The sequence below is a fragment of the Akebia trifoliata genome, chromosome 3 (genome assembly GCF_017979445.1).
Source record: "Akebia trifoliata isolate Shusen 1 chromosome 3, ASM1797944v1, whole genome shotgun sequence".
Classification (NCBI taxonomy): domain Eukaryota; kingdom Viridiplantae; phylum Streptophyta; class Magnoliopsida; order Ranunculales; family Lardizabalaceae; genus Akebia; species Akebia trifoliata.
Genome location: NC_141377.1, coordinates 47,581,855 through 47,600,362, shown reverse-complemented (window position 1 = coordinate 47,600,362; position 18,508 = coordinate 47,581,855). Strand labels below are relative to the sequence as shown.

The 18,508-nt window shown below is 35.9% G+C and overlaps 3 protein-coding genes across 3 annotated transcripts; 2 read left to right on the top strand and 1 right to left on the bottom strand.

The window, feature by feature from the left end:
* The first annotated feature begins 265 nt into the window (after positions 1–265).
* On the top strand, positions 266–4,410 carry LOC147407491 (uncharacterized). Its single transcript, XM_086436084.1, has 3 exons — positions 266–427; positions 1,031–1,130; positions 3,417–4,410. The coding sequence occupies exons 1-3, from the start codon at positions 336–338 to the stop codon at positions 4,158–4,160; spliced, it is 936 nt and encodes a 311-aa protein (XP_086292210.1). The 5' UTR covers positions 266–335; the 3' UTR covers positions 4,161–4,410.
* Positions 4,411–7,642: 3,232 nt separating this feature from the next.
* Positions 7,643–10,447, top strand: LOC147407490 (uncharacterized). Its single transcript, XM_086432844.1, has 3 exons — positions 7,643–7,850; positions 8,435–8,534; positions 9,440–10,447. The coding sequence occupies exons 1-3, from the start codon at positions 7,762–7,764 to the stop codon at positions 10,178–10,180; spliced, it is 930 nt and encodes a 309-aa protein (XP_086288970.1). The 5' UTR covers positions 7,643–7,761; the 3' UTR covers positions 10,181–10,447.
* Positions 10,448–14,178: 3,731 nt separating this feature from the next.
* LOC147407489 (uncharacterized) lies at positions 14,179–16,553 on the bottom strand. The gene is made up of 3 exons (XM_086436079.1): positions 15,864–16,553; positions 15,659–15,759; positions 14,179–15,115 (listed from the first exon to the last, which is right to left on the bottom strand). Exons 1-3 carry the CDS (start codon positions 16,373–16,375, stop codon positions 14,481–14,483), a joined length of 1,248 nt encoding a protein of 415 aa, XP_086292205.1. The 5' UTR covers positions 16,376–16,553; the 3' UTR covers positions 14,179–14,480.
* Between the last annotated feature and the right edge of the window lie 1,955 nt (positions 16,554–18,508).

Here is an 18,508-nt window from a genome sequence, read left to right as displayed (position 1 = left end):
ACACATCTCCGGTCATGTGCGCACCCCACATCAGAAATGTTAAAATCGCAGTAAATCCAAATGTCACCCGAGCACGGTTCATTAGGAAAAAGACCCAAATGGAGGGTCCACCTAAATGGATGTGATTATCAATCATATCAGGATGAGTGATTCAAATGATGACAAAAAGGAATTTTGGGCAAAAAGAAAACAGGAAAGAACATGTTCTTTCTAATTGGTCTTTTCTAGTGCAGAACCCACTTACACATCTCTCCCTCTCTCTCTCTCTTTTCTATAAATAAACATAGAGGAGAGGACCCAAAATTCGAAGCGGAAAAGGAAGGTTGGATTGAAAGATGACGGCAAATGTGGGGGTTGTTGAGGACGAAGAGAGTCTCCAGTACGTTGGGAGCAGGATCCAACCTTCCTCCTCCACTCCCACTCCAAGGCTAGCTTCTTTCTACAATTATTTTAGAGATATTCTATTGGCACACCAACTTTTACTGATAACACATCAACCCTTTTGAAATTAAATCAAGGCCAAATTACCATGCTATACTGAATAACATGAAATTCCAAGTCCATTCATTTTAATTTTCAAAATATGTTTGGTATGTATCCTAATTTAAAGTGACGATCTCACTGATAAAAAGTGACGAAGTTGCTGATGGTTATCAGAGATATCACCCTTACAAAATAAGGATATTTGTCTTTAAATTTATCAACGAGATCATTATTTTAAAATCAAAGATATTTGTGTTTTAAATTTATCAGTGAGTTCGTAGTCACTTTTTTATCAGTGAAATCGTCACTTTAATTAGAATACTTACCAATGAACACGCTAAAAAATATGTCTTCGGGATTAAATTGAATAGTGTGCCGAAATCAGAATTTTGAGAAAAATCTATTTACCTATAAATAAATTGGTGTGGTAGAAGTAAAAGTTGGTGTATAAATAAAAACTGTCTTATTTTGTCAGTCTTCTTTATAATTTTGCGCATGTTGAGGGGTAATAATATTTCTTTCTTTCTTTCATTGTTTTTCTTTACAGGATAGATGTTGACTGGAAGAGGGATGGTGGGAAGAAAGGCGTTCCCACCACCTTCAAATTCAATATGAGTTTGGGCTTGGAGGAGTTTTTCTGCCCCAAGGTGTGTGCGTCTATAAAAACATAATTTGCTACTGTTCAATCCCAACATCATGGGAGAATATTTCTGTCATTTACCTTGAAGCAATGGTTTTTTCCATAATTTATTATTATTATTTGTTTAATTTTTCACATAATAATGAAATACTTTTTTATTATTAGGTACGAAAATAATGAAATCTTTAGATGACTCATGGAATAACACATGATCCTATTGGGGGGACCCAATCAGGATTTTCTTGTAGAGGCCGAAAACTATAGTTAACTAGTAAAGTTGAAGAAGTTGAATAAGAATGGTTTTGGGGGAAAATTTAAGGATTTATTTATTTATTTTAGTTTCGAGGTTGAAGAGATGGGTATTTAAGTCCTTTCATATTAGTTTACGGGAGAAGACATAAGTCAAGGGGTAACACCAACACTTTCATTCACTCAGCTTTGTTGTTCCATGATAGTACCAGTATGAAACTTACCAATAATCCTTCGACGATCAAGTTAGAATAATAAAAAGAAATAAGTTAATAGTCAAATGAAATCCTCCTTCCTTTATATAAGGTTTCTCCACGAAAAGAGTTTACTCTTTTATTCATGTTAATCTGAGATTAGATCAAGGAGAATCTCATGATCAAAGGGATGTTAATCAAATTAGAATTATTCTTGTTTCGCCCTTGGATTTGTGGAATTCCCCTCAAATCTAGGAGATTCAGGTGCACGGACTGAGATGTGCATGTACTTATTGGTTTTGTTTTGTCCAGCTTTTGTGTTGCCCTTCTACCTTATAGGCCTAGACCATTGACTTGATTTGGGTACTGCTTGCTTCTAACAATTGCTTTCTTCTCGATTCTTATCAAGACACGTGTGAAATATTGATCTTACGCTCTACACCATCCATATAAAATCTTAGCATATTTAAAAAGTTTCATCAAAATGGCTACATGATCCCTTGACCTTGGTCTCCTGTAATATACTAATTCAGAATGACCTCAATACATTTGTCTTCAACCTGAAATCAAGGACCATTTGACTTCTCTTATCAAATCAATAATCTTCAACCTCTTGGATAATTTTTCTCCCTATTATTCAAATTTAAGTTTAATCTATTTAAGGGTAATTGACCATAAATTGACAAGCCTTTGAAGCTGTTAGAGAATTCTAGGGTTTTCAATAAGGGATTAAAGCAATGATCAAAACTGTTAGAGAATCAGTAGGATGTATTGTTTTGCAGTGTATTGTATTGTATTACGAGTAGGAATTGAAGATTAAAGGTCTTTTGTTGCAATTTAAAAAGAAGGGTAGTTTGGTTATAATTTGTTAGTCTTAAAAAGAACACAAAGGTCAAACGGGTTTATCATTAGTTCGAAAACACAGGGTACCTCAAACATCTGGGGGCAAGTCAAACAGGGCGTGCCATTAGTTTGAAAACACGAGGACTATCTCAAATATTCACTAAAACATAGGGGCACATTAAACCATCCAAAAAATTGTTGGGAGGCAACTGCCCCCCATTCTAGCATAAAATATGAAATCCAAAAGTTAGAATTAAGGGTTCTATTCAGCAGCCAACGTTAGAGAGCCAACATGGAGCGCGCCAACGCTTTATCGTATATGGGTTAGAAGTTTTGGACTGGGCTGATTTATATGGCGAGGAGGGCATCCTCACAATGACCATAAAATAGGAAATTCATAAGTTAGAATTAAGGGTTCTATTCAGCAGCCAACGTTAGAGAGCCAACACGGAGCCAACGCTTTGTCATTTATGGGTTAGAAATTTTGCAATGAGCTGATTTTTTGTGAGGATGATCTCTATGACGAGGAGATCATCCTCACAAAAATAATCCTATTCCAAAACTTTTAACCCATATAGGACAAAATGTTGGCTCCTTAAGCGTTGGCGGCTGAACGCTACCCTAGGATTGGGTCCTGATTGGCAGCCAACATTAGGGAACCAACACTTCGTCCTATATGGGTTAGAAGTTTCAGAATGAGCTAATTTTTTGTTAGTATGATATCTATGGTGAGGAGATGATATTCACACACAAAAAATCAGCCAATCTAAAACTTCTAACCCCATCAAAAAGTAGTTTTACAAATTAACGGTAAAGATCGACGGTCCACAATTCTTCAACTTGCAAAAATCGATTCAACCGATTGCATTTTTAGAACATTGATTATGACCACAAGAAAATGTTTATTTGCGTATGTTGTGCAAAATTACTGCTATGTTAGTATCGTTAGTGATCAATTATATCCTTCTCCAAAGCAACTAATTCCAAAAATGTGAGTAAATTATCAGGTGTGGCGAGCCTCCATAGCTGAGCTACTTGGCACGGCTGTCCTAGTCTTTCTAATCGACACCATTGTCATCTCTTCCTATGAGACACAAACCAAAACACCCAACCTACTCATTTCATTTCTCATCTCCCTCTCTGTCACGACTCTCCTCTTCGCCCTCATCCCCATTTCTGGTGGCCATATTAACCCAGTCGTCACCTTCTCTGGCATGCTTCTTGGCCTCATCTCCCTTTCTCGCGCGACCATCTATATTCTAGCCCAATGTGTTGGTGCTGTCCTAGGAGCACTTGCACTCAAGGCTGTGGTAGGCAACTCTATCGAACATGCTTTTTCGCTTGGTGGCTGCACCCTCACTGTCATTTCCCCAGGCTCAAATGGGCCTATCACAATTGGTATCGAGACAGGCCAAGCACTTTGTCTTGAGATTATATGTACGTTTGTGTTCCTTTTTGCTTCGGTGTGGAGTGCATTTGATGATCGCCAAGCAAAGACCCTCGGGACTGTTGTTGTGTGCACAAATATCGGCATTGTGGTGGGGCTAATGGTGTTTGTATCTACGACCGTGACCACAAAGAAAGGGTATGCTGGCGTAGGGATGAACCCAGCGAGGTGCATTGGACCCGCACTCATTAGAGGAGGCCACCTATGGGATGGACACTGGGTCTTTTGGGTTGGACCTGCCATTGCTGGTGTCGTGTTCTATTTGTACACCAAGATCATTCCACGCCAGCATCTTCAAGCTTAATTGTACAACTTCTTGATCAAATTGAAGGCTCTGTTATGATCAAGGTTTGGCATTTAATCTTGTTTGTTATGTACATTTGGGGACCACTTTTATTATTTTATGTGGTTGATGTATTAAAGGAAGTATATGGGTCATGGGATGAATAAGGACATGGAACAGAGGTGATCGTGGAATGTGGATCCCCCCAATATGGATCATGTATTTCACCTTGTTTAGTTAAAAAGTGTGCTTATATACAATATCCTATTTAAGTTATGAGTCAGGATCACTGTTCAATATAATTTGTGTTTGATAAGTAGTTGATTGGGCAGTGAATCCATTTGAAAAGCTATTTCGTTCCAGTCGCCATTATTTGGTTCAATCTGGCCTCCACCATGGGAAGCAAAAGCTTCCCAACTTGGAATCAACATACGAGTTGGTCAGATATCAAATTAGACTCAAATAATTCCTATCTTGAGTTGACACGTGTATGAGATGTATTAATTTTATGCGCCCAAAATTTTATTTACTTTAGTCGTAAAGTTCCGTGCAAAAAGACATAATATTCCCTTCATTTTTGGGGAAATTTATCAAACAATTTCTAGCATTTTTATTTATTCTGAAGGTGTTACAAGTGTTGACATTTACAAAACGATTTGTCAACACTATCTGATAATTCCCTCTATCAAAACATGAAATATTTTTGATATTTTTGAAAACTTCAGTAATTATTTGGATAATTTCCCTAATTTTATAAACTAGAAAAAACATATGACAAGATGTCAAATGAGTTTATTTGGTAAAATTAGAAATGCAAATAGTTAGAAGGGAATATATTAAAACAATTAAGGATTTTTGTGGAAGAGTTTTGCCTATAGTCAAAATAAAGGGAGGATAAAATGTAGTTCTCAACTACAAATGATTTACATCAGAGGTCATTAATTTTGACTTTATAATGATTTATTTTAACAATCGATCAAGAAACAATTCATATTAAGAAGAAGTTCCATTGTTTTATATTATTTGCTGATAACATCAGAAAGTGCACACGTTAAGGATTCTAATATAACGAGGAAAAAGATTAAAAAAAATACACGACTTGAGACGATGACACATTTAGATTAATATATAGAAGATATGGTGAGGTGATCTTTGAGTCGGCAAAATTCTACTCTATGATTTGAATACATGTGGCATCGTAATACGGGTTGGATAATGAAGGTTAGTTGGTCAAAAGGGAAAGATTCAAGACCAAATATTCTAAAAATATATATTCAAAAAGTTTATCTCCCAAAAATAGTAGAGCATATCCGAAAGAGAAGATGAGTTGTTGTGGGAACCAACACTCCCCTGCCCAAAGAAAATTTTGTAATTTCCTTAGTATTATGTAAAATCTTAGTTACGTTTTTGTGGGAATCTACATTTCTCTTTTTGGTGGTTGGTGCAATCTCTGACTGTGAGTTTTATCTTTATATATAATGGAATTGATGTGATCCGTGGATGTATTTCAATCTTGGAGGAATCACGTAAAATCTCTATGTTTATATGTACTTGCATCTTGTTCTTATTTTCATTTTTTATTTTTGTTGAATCGTTCCCCTACCGATTATGCTCTTATAATAGGTCTAACATCGATCCCAATGCAATGCGAGTCAGGTTATCCTTTAGTGAATCAAATCTATTATAGTGCTGATCCTATACTGATCTTAGGAGCAAGGGTCCGACCTAACTCCTAATGTCCTTTGCGTGCTATGTGGTCCATGACCAGTAGAAGACCCCTTTCCCAGATAGCACTTTGCACTGTTAATGGGTCATGGTACACTTCCTGGGCTGGGCTGGGCTAGGCAGCTGCATGGATGTTAAGAGCTCTCATGCAAATTTTGGGTCCAATATTTTTGTAAATAGGTCCATTGTTGAATTAGCTTTGGTCTGCAATCTACCAATCTAATCCATTACCTGCTATGTTTGACAGAGTTAGGAGTGGTGATCCATCCACAAAAACTTATTGATCAAATCGTTAGGTAACTAAACCTATTGACCCCAAGCCTATTATGACACATGGAATACTATTCAAGGCCCATAGATAGAGAAAATGGATTTCAGGTTCACTGCAAAAAGGACCATCTGAAGGTTTGCATTTCATCATCATCAAATTCAATATCACCAATAATGCCTATAAATGCAAAACATAATGTTCAATGGCTACAAGGGCACAAAGATCCTAGTGATTGACTGCTCGAGGCCTCATCATCATCATCATTGTCTTTATCATGGTCATTATGTCATTATTGTATAAGCAAAAAGTGTGCAACTAAATCACGGCTGCACACATTTCACCTTGAAATATGCATATTGTGGGGTAAAGCCAAGTCTAATGCAAGATAGTTTGGAATTAGCAAAGGATGGTGGAAGTCGGGACATGATAAGTTTTGTCTTAATACACATCCTGATCCGTGTAACTTGGTTAGTGACTTGCTTCATTGAAAGAGATGGATCCCAAAAAACATGGATTTGATGGTAGGACAAATGTAATGCCAGAAAACTACTAAATCAGGGTTTGAAGGAATGGGATCTTATTAAAAAAGTTAAAAGGACAAAAAAAGGAACAAAGATTAGCATAAAAGAACTTTTAAATCTTATTAACTTAAACATTAAAGAGTCTTTGACAAGTACCTTATTAATGTACGTTGACAATGATGAGATACAAAAATCTAAGAAGAATTACAGGTATTTTATTGTTGACCTCGAGGTGTCAATAATTAACAGAAAAATCATTTCAAAACTGTCATCTTCATCATCATTGTGATCATCATAAATATTGGTCTTTTAATTTATCTTGATATTAAGGGAATAAAGGTAATTTATATTCCTTGTTCATTAGTCATAAAATGGTTATTTATGAAAATGGTTATCTATACTTTAAAATGTACCTGGTTTTGCAATTTTTTTTTTTTTTTTTGATAATGAAGGATATCAGGGCCATCTTGCGCGCACCAAACTAATCCCAACACCCTGCACCCAGGCTTTACCCCACTTACGTGAAACAATGCGTGGTTACCACGATTTTTTCTGGGTAGTGGGATTTGAACTTGAGACCAAAGAGGGAGCAGACTCCTTTACTTCAAAAGGTTGATTCTCACTTTTCTAATTTTTAATTAATTAAAAATTCTTGAGGAGAAGACTGAAAAACGAAAAAGACTCGTGAAGTCAATGTGCTCAATAGTGTGACACATAACGTACTACGTGTAAACAGGGGTAAAGACTCCTTACCCCTTTTTTCACGTAGTGAAGTGGAGTCAAGTAGTACCACGAAAAGGAGGTCAAGAGACCGCACTATCCATTCGCCCATCTGTATGTTTCTCTATAAATCTCTCTCTCAGTTTCTATATGCATAGGGGACCCACGAAAAGGAGGTCAAAAGACCGCACTATCCATTCGCCCAATCTGTATGTTTCTCTATAAATCTCTCTCAGTTTCTATATACATAGGGGACCCACGAAAAGGAGGTCAAGAGACCGCACTATCCATTCGCCCATCTGTATGTTTCTCTATAAATCTCTCTCTCAGTTTCTATATACATAGGGGACCCAAAATCCAAAACGGTAAGGGAGGGTTTGATTGAATGATGGCGGCAAATATTGTGGGGGTTGAGGACGAAGAGAGTCTCCAGTACCTTGGAAGCAGGATCCAACCCTTTCCCTCCGCTCCAAGGCTAGCTAGTTTCTTTTACAATTATTCTAGAGATATCCTATTGCCACACCAACTTTTATTTATAACATATCAATCCTTTTAAAATTAAGGGTAAATTACTATTTCGTGCGTAGATTATGGCAAAATTCCAATTCGTGTACATTGTTCATTTTAATTTCCAAAACTTGTTTTCTAGCTAATTCGTCACTTTTATAATAAATGATCTTGCTCATAAAATACAAGCGAACTCGTCTTTAAAATATCAAAGGTATTTGACTTTAAAATTACTTGTGATCTCACTGGTAATTTATCAACGAGATCAGACTATAAAAGCCACTTTAAAATTTCTTGCAATCTCCTTGATAATTTATTAGTGAGCTCTTTACTTATAAAAGTGATGAACTCGTTCAAAAACATGTTTTGAGAATTAAAATGAACAGTGCATCTGTGTACGTTTACGAAAATTTATTTAAAATCAATATAAATTGATATATTATAAGTAAAAGTTGGTGTATTAATAGAAACTCTCTTATTTTATCAATCTTTTCTTTATAATTTTGTCGCAAATTGAGGGGTAATATTTCTTTCTTTATTTTCCTTTATAGGATGGATGTTGACCGGAAGAGTGACGACGGGGAGAAGAGAATTCCCAACACCTATAAATTCAATATGAGATTAGGCTTGGAGGACCTTTTCTGCCCCAAGGTGTGTGCTTCTAATAAATATAGAGAGCTGGAATTGCCACACCAATTCCTATGTAAATCAGCAAAGAATTGCACATAATTGGTGTGGCAATAGTAACCCTCAAAATATAATTTGCCACTTTTCATGCTTTTTGACACTACTAAAATCCCAATACAGTTTACAGTTTTCAAAACCTTCATTTTCAAATACAAGAGCAATTGGGAAACATGGGAGGATATTTCTGTCATTTACCTTGATGCAATGGTATTTTTCGTAAATTTTTAATTTTTTTTTTCTTTAATTGATACGTCTATTTTGTTAGTTCGATGATTAGATGCTGATGGGACTTAAATCCATAGCTCGGATATCATCACCCAAAGACTATACCAACTAAATAAGTTGGCACTTGCAACTGTTTATATAATGATAAAATGTACATGCTTTTGGCAAGTACTCAAAATCAAGACCTACGAATTTTAGAAACCAAATTTTGAAGGCGCAAGGCTGTTCAAAATTTTTATGTTCCCCAGATTCAAAGGCCGTTGAATCATCCATTAATTTGATGGTTTCATCCTATCAGAGAAAAAAAAAAAAACACAATAGAAAATTTTGATGCCTTGGTCTGTCGAATTTTATGAAATTCGACGGCCTTAGGTCAACTAATATGGGCTTTTTACACGTTATGCTCATAATAATGCGACCTTTCTTAGTTGAGTTGCCCTTTGCACCTCAACAAACAATTTAGCATACTTCTAATAGAATACAAGACATTCAACAGATTACATTTTTAGAACATTGTTATTACCACAAGAAAATGTTTATTTATTTGCATATGGTGTGCAAAATTTCTGCTATGTTAGTATCATTATTGATCAAATTATACCTTCTCCAATGCTACTAATTCTAAAATGTGAGTGAATTATCAGGTGTGGGGAGCATCCATCGCTGGGCTAGTTGGCACGGCCATCCTAGTCTTTTCATTCGACACCATTATCATCTCTTCCTATGAGACACAAACAGAAACACCCAACCTACTCATTTCATTTCTTGTCTTCCTCTCTTTCATGACTCTCCTCCCGGTCATCTCCATTTGGGGTGGCCATATTAACCCAGTCGTCTCCTTTTCTGCCATGCTTCTCGGTGTCATCTCCCTTTGTCGTGCCACCATATATATTCTAGCCCAATGTGTCGGTGCTGTACTAGGTGCACTTGCACTCAAGGCTGTGGTACGCGACTCTATTGAACGTGATTTCTCACTTGGTGGCTGCACCCTTACCGTCATTTCCCCAGGCCCAAATGGGCCTATCTCAATTGGTATCGAGACGGGCCAAGCACTTTGTCTTGAGATTATATGTACTTTCATCTACCTTTTTACTTCGGTGTGGATTGCATTTGATGATTGCCTATCAAAGGCCCTGGGGCGTGTTGTCATGTTCACGAATATGGGCATTGTGGTGGGGCTAATGGTGTTTGTATCTATGACCGTGACCTCAAAGAAAGGGTATGCTGGTGCAGGGATGAACCCAGCGAGGTGTATTGGACCCGCCCTCGTTAGAGGGGGCCACCTATGGGATGGACACTGGGTCTTTTGGGTTGGGCCTGCCATTGCTGGTGTTATGTTCTATTTATGCACCAAGACCATTCCACGCTGGCATGTTCAAACTTAATTGTACAACTTCTTGACCAATTTGAAGATTTGGCATTTAATCTTTGTTTGTAACGTTATTTGGGGACCTCTTTTACTATTTAATGTGGTTGACGTTTTACTGGAAGTATATGGATCATGGGATAATGTGGGGCTTGTGGAACGTGGATCCCGGCAATATATGCATGTGTTATGTATTTCACTTTGTCCAATTAAACGGCTATGTGTTCTTATGTATAAGATCATAGTTTTAAGTTATGAATCATAGTGGCAATTAAATATAATTTGTGTTTGATCAAAAGTTCTTAAATTAATCGGATTCCGAGATTGATCAAAAGTTCTTTATTATGACATACTTCACTTATTTATAGAATCACTTTCCTTGAATCCTAATTTTAGTCGTTTCCTTATCTTAAGATTGTCTCATGATTCTTCCAAAAATCTTAGGGATCTGCAACTATTCCTAATTGGGATCTCTGCCATATGCTAGTCTTTTCCGTTCATCTGCTCTGTTCTATTAAAAAGATTTCCAATGAGTCTTATCCAGGGCATGGAACTACATCTCATTCTGGACCACTTTTATTCTTACTTGATACAAGTAACATTATATACGAGTTGTGCTCCTATACTATGCCCATGGATCTCAAGGGCGATCATGTAATATGTTCTTAAGGATTTCTAGTTTTGGGGAGATTAGCTCCTGATTTTATAAATAAAGATATTTAGGGTTATAAAATTAAAAAGAAAATAATGATTATTCTTTTTTTTTTCTGCAGATATAGAGACACTGTCGAATCACATAAATCCTTATGAGTTTTTAGACTATTTGTTGTTTCAATTTTTCACAAAAGTGACGCATGTTAGGTTAGGATTAGAAGCTAACTTTAAATAGAATTGAATGGAGGAATGTAATTTGTTCAGCAATTTTGAGGTAAGCTTTGATGATGTTTACGGTAGGTTGTGAAGTATTCAAATCTATTAGCTCTTAGAAGTGCAGAACTACAATTCTCTTATTAGCTGGGCTGCAATGAGACCCCCAAGGTGTGGACCATTTTTCATCACTGGATAGGCCCATAGATAAAGAAAATGGATTTCAGGTTCATAACAAATTAAATGGAGTATCTGATGGGTGACTTTTTATTGTGGGCCAAATTTTAATTGCTTTATCTACTTGGGTTCTTCAAATAAGTACAATAAGTTTTCAGTGAAAGGGATGATCTAGAATATTTCTAACTTGAAATGCATTTTCGAAGGAGCTAGAATTATGGAAGTAAGGTATTTTATTTATTTCTTTTTTCTAAATTCAGCATTTAGCATTCATGGGTCAAAAAAAAATAGGGTACGATAAATCACGCAATTGGAATAATCAGAAACGAGCGCCACTTCGAAATAAGCATAATTGGTATTGCGAGAGGAAATCTAACTTCGCCAAAGATCCCAAGACGCATTGAGTGACCAATATTAAGCACACAAACCCAACATCCAAATTGAGATCTTCTTTTAATGCCCTGATCAAGAGAGGAGACCCATTACTCAAATCAAGATTGTTCATAAGGCAAATCCAATAAACCATAAGAAGCACATAAGCTGCCAGTACGCTCATGACCCCAAAAATCACATAACCCAACCCTTTATATGTGTTTATATGAATGGGTTGGGATCCATTGACTCCTAAGAATGACTCAAAAAAATAACAAATGATCCTAACCCTTTAAACACAAAATCCAATGGTTGAGATATATGAGTATTTTGATAACACAAATATCAGAGATACTTCTCCCGATGACAAATCTCAACCATTGGATTTTGTATTTAAAAAATTGGGATCATATGTTTTTTTCATGCGTCATTCTTAGGAATCATGGGATCCCTACCCTCTCTCTCTCTCTCTCTCTCTCTATATATATATATATATATATATATTTAATAATCATGATGATGATACCTTAATTAATAATATTAACATCAATTAATTGTGATTGTCCAACCACTGAGCTGTCAATGGTTGCTAAAATCTTGGTGAAGGTGACATTAATTTGACAGATAATAGGAAGTTTCTTATGAACTTAGACTGAAGGCATCAATATACTTAAAATAAATCAAATAACTTGACTTAGGGTTTATGTTAAGATATCGAATAACATTGACTCTGCCAGAAAACTTTCGATCTCTTGCAGATATCAAACTTATCATATTACAAGTAGCAGTTACTTAATCCCGAGAGAGCACGCTTACTTAGATAGCAACCTGAGATTTCAAAATTATTAGTTTTGAGACAAGGATTTTTGGCTGTTAATTTAAGATGAGGCTATTTAGATCATTTTAATTAGTCTCTCTAAATAATAATATACAAAAAAAGACTAAGGTCGAGAAATATTTTAAATTTATGAAAACATGAAGGGGTGAGTCTAAATCTAATCATCCATGGATTTATCAATTATTTTTCCAATAACTGCTGCATTAGTTTATTATGATCGTTCATATATATAAAATGAGTATCATTAAAACCTGTCCAAGTTCAGCTTCAGCACATTCTTTTTAATTAGTCTGATTTACTTACCCGCAACACGCATGGACATTAACAAATTTGGGAGAAATATTAAATTAACAAGGCAATTAATACAATACATGATGGATGTGAGATTCATCATTCCCAATAGTGCTTACTTGACCAGAAATCCATCAATGCGGATCATTAAATCTATGCTCACAACTATTGATTCATGGGGGTGAAAAAATTGGTAAGTCCCCTTAAAATACATTGATAAAAGAGTGGTTGACCTTATTCTAATATTGGATTATTTATAAGAATAATATTGAAGTGACCTCAAGATTGTACCTTATATTGCACATCTTGACGTGAGAGTATGTAAGAACCATAGATGCTTATGTTTGATCGAGATATGAGTTAAAAAATATTTATGGTTCTTACACACTTTCATGTTAGGATGTGCGATATGAGATACAATCTTGAGGTCACTCCAGCGCGACTCTATTTATAATGTTTAGTGGAAAAAGGTCCATACTTTCAAGGCTTGGTCTGACTTTTCATTTCTACAAGATTCACATTTCATCAATTAAGAGTGTGATTTAGCTTTTGGAGAAGGATTTACAGTCCAAGACATTCATTTAAGTTTTGAGTGATTATTATTATTATTATTGTGCTTTATTAGTTGAGAAGTGAAGTTTTCTTTCCTTGGAAAAAGCCTTGCAACCATAGATCTTCAATGGAGGTTCAATAAGTCTTTTAATGCTTTATCTTGTGAATATATATATATTTGGGAAGTTGGAAGCCAAGTATTTTTTTCTAGGAAGCGAAATTGATCCTCTCCAATGTTAAAGTTAAATCCTTTGAAAGCTCATATGGATTTTGTTTGGTATTTATATACCTAAGACGAGATAATCACATTTTAATGGTACCCTACCCAAGATGGACTTCTGTCATCTACTTGATCATGGTAAGGCTATTTAGTTTTGGACTGATAAAATTTATTAGATATGCTCGGCCAATCAAGAATTTGATCCATCTTATAAAATATATATACTTAATATTTGAAATAGATAAATCACTTAAACATATTCAGATCATATAACATGAGATACCCATTTATAACTAAGATTTCTATGCAATGGATCAAGGGCTTTATGCATATTAATAATTTTAGCGTGTGAGACCATCAACTATTGACTGATCTTATCATATTGTAATTCATAAGAATAGAAAGACCATCCAACAAATTAAAGTAAATATGATTCAATTTCAAGAGGTTTTTGAGTGGAAGCAACATCCTGGTATGAGATTTGTGTTCTTCAGAAAAATGAAGGACAAAAAAAAAAAATCAGATGATTTAGAACTAATTAATTAAATATAAGGTACTTTTGCTAAAGTTCCAAGATTTTAAAGAAAATTAAGAGGGAAAATTAAAGTTATCTTTTTTTAAGGCACATTTTAATATTACTGAGAAGCAACCAAGTTATCGAATTTGGGAGACAAAAAGTAAATAAAACAGACCATATCTACAGCAAAAAGAATAGAAGAAATGCCCATTACCCCACTATTTACATCAACCTTTATCATAAAGACATTAATGGGCATTGATTCGATAATCAAGTGGACCCATAACATTATTTTACACGATTACTACTGAAACAACATTAGCAGTGGAGTAGTCTCTTAATGTCTCATGAGATAAACTCAATATCTCGTGAGATAATTAAGTTGCTGTGTGAATCAACATAAAATGATCCCATATGTACAAGAGATAGAGATAATGAGGTCAGCGCAGTTTAGCTGACCTTTGTTAGCAAATAATACAAAATTACTAATCAAATGCTTTGTAGATCACCACGAAACAAGGAAGAATAGCCCTTGGATTGAAAACAATGAGCTCCTCGAGATTCGTATAAATTCCTGGACACCCAGCAACCGAATCATACGTGCCGGTCGACACAATCTCCTCTTCCATTGGCGCATCTTCAGCGATACGCTTCACCCTTCCTGCAATCACTCGACACACTAACATGGCTTTCCTTCCGTCCGTACTTCCAAAGCAGTCGTGGGCCCTACCACTGCTGGCGGTAGTGCGCACCCCCTTGTTATCGTGCGCCTTCCCCGAAAACCCGTGCCTTATTATCGTGCATACGGCACAGCCCCCCGATATGGATCCGCACAAGCTAGAAGAACCGCGTGCGCCGAGTGCGCAGGATAAGGTGGTGCAGTGGAACCTCAATAGTTCGTTACCGTCAGCCGCGCATCTAGGGTTTTTCTTGGTGGAGCTGTTCGCACGCATCTTAACTGAGTCTCGGCAGTCCTCGAACCGTTGGATGGTTCGTTGGGTGTTGTGGACCTTTAGTATCCGTTCGATCTTGCAGATTGGGTTATCTTTCTTGAGCCAACTTGATTTGAAGATTATCTCCACAATGTTACGGCCAGAATCTTCAGGACCCAGCTCTGAAACTGCAGGACCCCCCACCAACGTAAAGATTCATTAATTTATTATTATTGTTTCACGAAAAGTCGAGGGCTGTTTAGTCATCTAGGAAGATTTCTAGGTCTTTTATTATGTAGGCACGTTTACATTTTCTTCTTTTCGGGGTGATGAGACAATGTAACAACTCTATAAATTACTGTAATACCCTTAGCTGTCTGAACTGTGTGGCTTGCGAATGAGTCAAGGGAGTGACTGTTTTCACAGAAGCATCATCCCTAAATGTTGAATAGAAAATAAAAATGTTTAATTTATTATAATTTGTAATAAAAATCCATTTCCATTTTTAACACTAAAAATCATAAAGAAATGAGAAATTTAAGTGGAATTCAGATTTTTCTTATGCTAAAATAAAAACCCAGGGTTTTAACATAGAAATTAAAAGCAACTAGATGATATATTACATATATTTTTGTGATAAGCGTTTTATATAAATGAATGAGTTATACATATTTATGATGTATTTATGTGAATCTGTATTGTGCATGTGCGTATGTATGTATGTATGTTACCTGCATGTCTTACTGCTTGATGAAGCTCCAAGCTTTCGATCTTTGGGAAGACCTCTCCACACTCAGAGCAAGCACAAATAGTAGTTCTTGGAGATAGGTACCTATTTTTGGTAATATATTTTTTTCTTATTTATATTCCAAAGTATTAAAAAAAAAAAAAAAAGATGGGAAAAAATTAGAAACAAAAAGGAAAATCAAATAATACCTGCTAGGATCAACGATGGTATGGCACTCATAACATCCAGAAAGCTTTCTGAATTGCATACCTCTCGACGAACATGAGTTGGCTCGATTGACACAATTGGATCTCATTGAACCCGAAGAAGATCGAGTTGATGACCCAGTCACCGGTTTCCGACTTAAAAGGCCGGTTTCCTGACCCACAGTACTACTTTCCGGTGAGTTATCAGCTCTGTGTACGACTCTTGTGTTTCCATGAACAACGTCTCTGAAATTGCAGATAGAACTACAAGAAGAAGTCAACTTTGAGTACCCAACAACGTTCTTTGATGGGTCGTGAACTTGTGAGGCTTCAATCTGTTTGCAAGTAAGGAGGTTTTTTATTTGGTCCCATGAAGAGGGGTGTTTTTGCTGTTTTTGTTTACGCTTGATTGTTTGTTTGGTTGTTAAGTTTGTTGGTAAGAAAGTAGAGAGAGCCATGAAGATCAAAGAGAGGAAGTAGAAGAGTAGAGTTGCTGAGCGAGCTCTCTCATCCATGGTGTCTATATTTCTACCAGAGAGAGAGAAAGAGAGATTGCTTAGTTCTTTGAGAGTGAAGAGAGCCCTTTAACGGAGGAGGGATCCAAGAACGAGAGACTACGTGGATTGAGGAGTAAAGAGGCAAAGCTGGTGGTGGGTCAGTCCTTAATTATTTAACAGGTCCCCCACTCCACCTTCATTAAAATTCGAATTGACTCCTTGTAAGTTTGACCTTGACTCAGCCAATGGAAATGTTGGTCTACCAATTAGTGGACCAATATCCCAAAAAAAAAAAAAATGAAGCTTGTTGCTAATTTATAGTCATTGACGATTGGACCTATTAGAAGATTAGGTCAACGCGATTAATAAAAGAATGGATCGTTAGGTGTATCTAACCAGTGCGATTTTGTGCTCGATTGCTTTTGTTCTCGAGTCGAGATCCCATACGATATCCCGTTTCTATAGAATTATATGTGTCCACGTGGCACATTTGGATTAAGAAATAAACACATTGGAGTGCGTGAACAGTTTTTGATTACGAGTCCAATTTTTAAACACCAAATAAAGCGTGACACGTATAAGCCGATCCAATTTTATAGGAACGGGACATTGTGTTGGATCCTGAGTCTTTGTTTTCTTCTTTAATGAAAGTTTTATAAAGAGATTTCTAAACTGAGCTGTGGAACTGTTGCATTTGTTTAATTACTAAAATGGCCACGATGGTGACTGTTAGCTCAAGCAGAGCTTTTGGGTATAAATGGTATTTTGCGGACCGTGATTAAAGATAGATATTACTTAGAGTGAGTTGAGAATCTGGAGATTCGAAGAGTAGTAAAAGAAAAGTGCAAGAGCCAAAGAGACATGACATAAACATAAAAACAAGGAGGCTGGCATAGTGACAGTGGGGATGACAATTGGCATCCCCACTTTGAGTCTTCCAACGCCTTTCACTACCATTTCGGTGGCTCATAATTAATAATATGGTCCTCTTTTCTTGTGATATTCCCATCACTCCCTTTTACTTTCCTATTTCTCTCATGCTAATATTGGAAATTTAGGACAGAACAGTACTAATGTACTGTTCATCATTCCACATATTTTTTTTTCTCTGGACATTATACTTACTTGAGAATATTTTCATAATTTTAACAGTATTACAGATAATTAATCCTAATTTTCCTAAGGAGATATATTTTTATTCATTCAATGAAAAGGTGTAATACGTAAAAGACAGATTTCTCTTAATAGTGGAGTCGATGTGGATCCGTTGATCTACCTCAATCTTGAAAGGACCACCAATGTGAATTTGCAGATCCACCTCAATTTTGAGAGAATCACATAAAATCTATGTATGATTGCATTTGAATTTATTTTCCTTAGTTATTGTTATTAAATTGTTTCTTCATAAATCCCACTTAGAGATGTAGGAAACTGATTGGACCTTAGACGATTGCTAAACTGCTGGAGAATGAGTATGGAGATTGGAAGAAAAATTCGATGAAGGAAATTCATTGAAAATAATTTAGACTTCAAAACTCGATATCTTTTAGACAATTATTCTCCTCTTTCAAATTGAACCACAATTACACAACGAGTCTAAAGAAAAATCGTCTTTGGGATAAAATGAAGTCTATACTTGAAAATGTTAAATTGGATTATGTACAATCTAATTTCAACCTAAGACACTCAAAGTAATTAAGAATTGATGATGTCAAATTCTTAACATCGAAATGAAGAAAACATATCAACTACAATCGTTGGATGTCTTTAAATCTTGAAAACCTTAAGACTCACCACAAAAACGTCATAAATACTCAATCGCCCTCAAAGCTTCAAATCAATCCTCCAAAGGTAATCCTTTTGAGACACATTTCTTAATTTACTCACTCATATTGGTCCTCCCAAATTCTCACTTGTGAATGATATGAAACCAAAACCTTTTACATAAGATTCTCAAATTCCTAACAAAAAAATACCAAAACGAAACCGATTTTATATTTTGAAAACTTTCAACATGAACACCCGCAACCCCACCCCACCACCAGCCCGTGCATCGAGTCTAAGTTTGTTATATAAACAAGCTCAAAGCTAAAGGGTTTGGATCGGTTTCTTGTTGATTTTTGAATTTTATAAAAATATTGACTTCATGCA

What these genes read in the sequence shown, in the direction of transcription:
- LOC147407490 (XM_086432844.1), top strand. Translation starts at nt 7,762, where the DNA reads ATGATGGCGGCAAATATTGTGGGGGTTGAGGACGAAGAGAGTCTCCAG. An exon ending in CCCTTTCCCTCCGCTCCAAG is followed by an intron (nt 7,851 to 8,434) that starts GCTAGCTAGTTT and finishes TTTCCTTTATAG; the next exon opens with GATGGATGTTGACCGGAAGA. An exon ending in AGGACCTTTTCTGCCCCAAG is followed by an intron (nt 8,535 to 9,439) that starts GTGTGTGCTTCT and finishes GTGAATTATCAG; the next exon opens with GTGTGGGGAGCATCCATCGC.
- LOC147407489 (XM_086436079.1), bottom strand. Translation starts at nt 16,375, where the DNA reads ATGGATGAGAGAGCTCGCTCAGCAACTCTACTCTTCTACTTCCTCTCT. An exon ending in ACCATCGTTGATCCTAGCAG is followed by an intron (nt 15,760 to 15,863) that starts GTATTATTTGAT and finishes TACCAAAAATAG; the next exon opens with GTACCTATCTCCAAGAACTA. An exon ending in TCAAGCAGTAAGACATGCAG is followed by an intron (nt 15,116 to 15,658) that starts GTAACATACATA and finishes GGGGTCCTGCAG; the next exon opens with TTTCAGAGCTGGGTCCTGAA.
- LOC147407491 (XM_086436084.1), top strand. Translation starts at nt 336, where the DNA reads ATGACGGCAAATGTGGGGGTTGTTGAGGACGAAGAGAGTCTCCAGTAC. An exon ending in TCCTCCACTCCCACTCCAAG is followed by an intron (nt 428 to 1,030) that starts GCTAGCTTCTTT and finishes TTTTCTTTACAG; the next exon opens with GATAGATGTTGACTGGAAGA. An exon ending in AGGAGTTTTTCTGCCCCAAG is followed by an intron (nt 1,131 to 3,416) that starts GTGTGTGCGTCT and finishes GTAAATTATCAG; the next exon opens with GTGTGGCGAGCCTCCATAGC.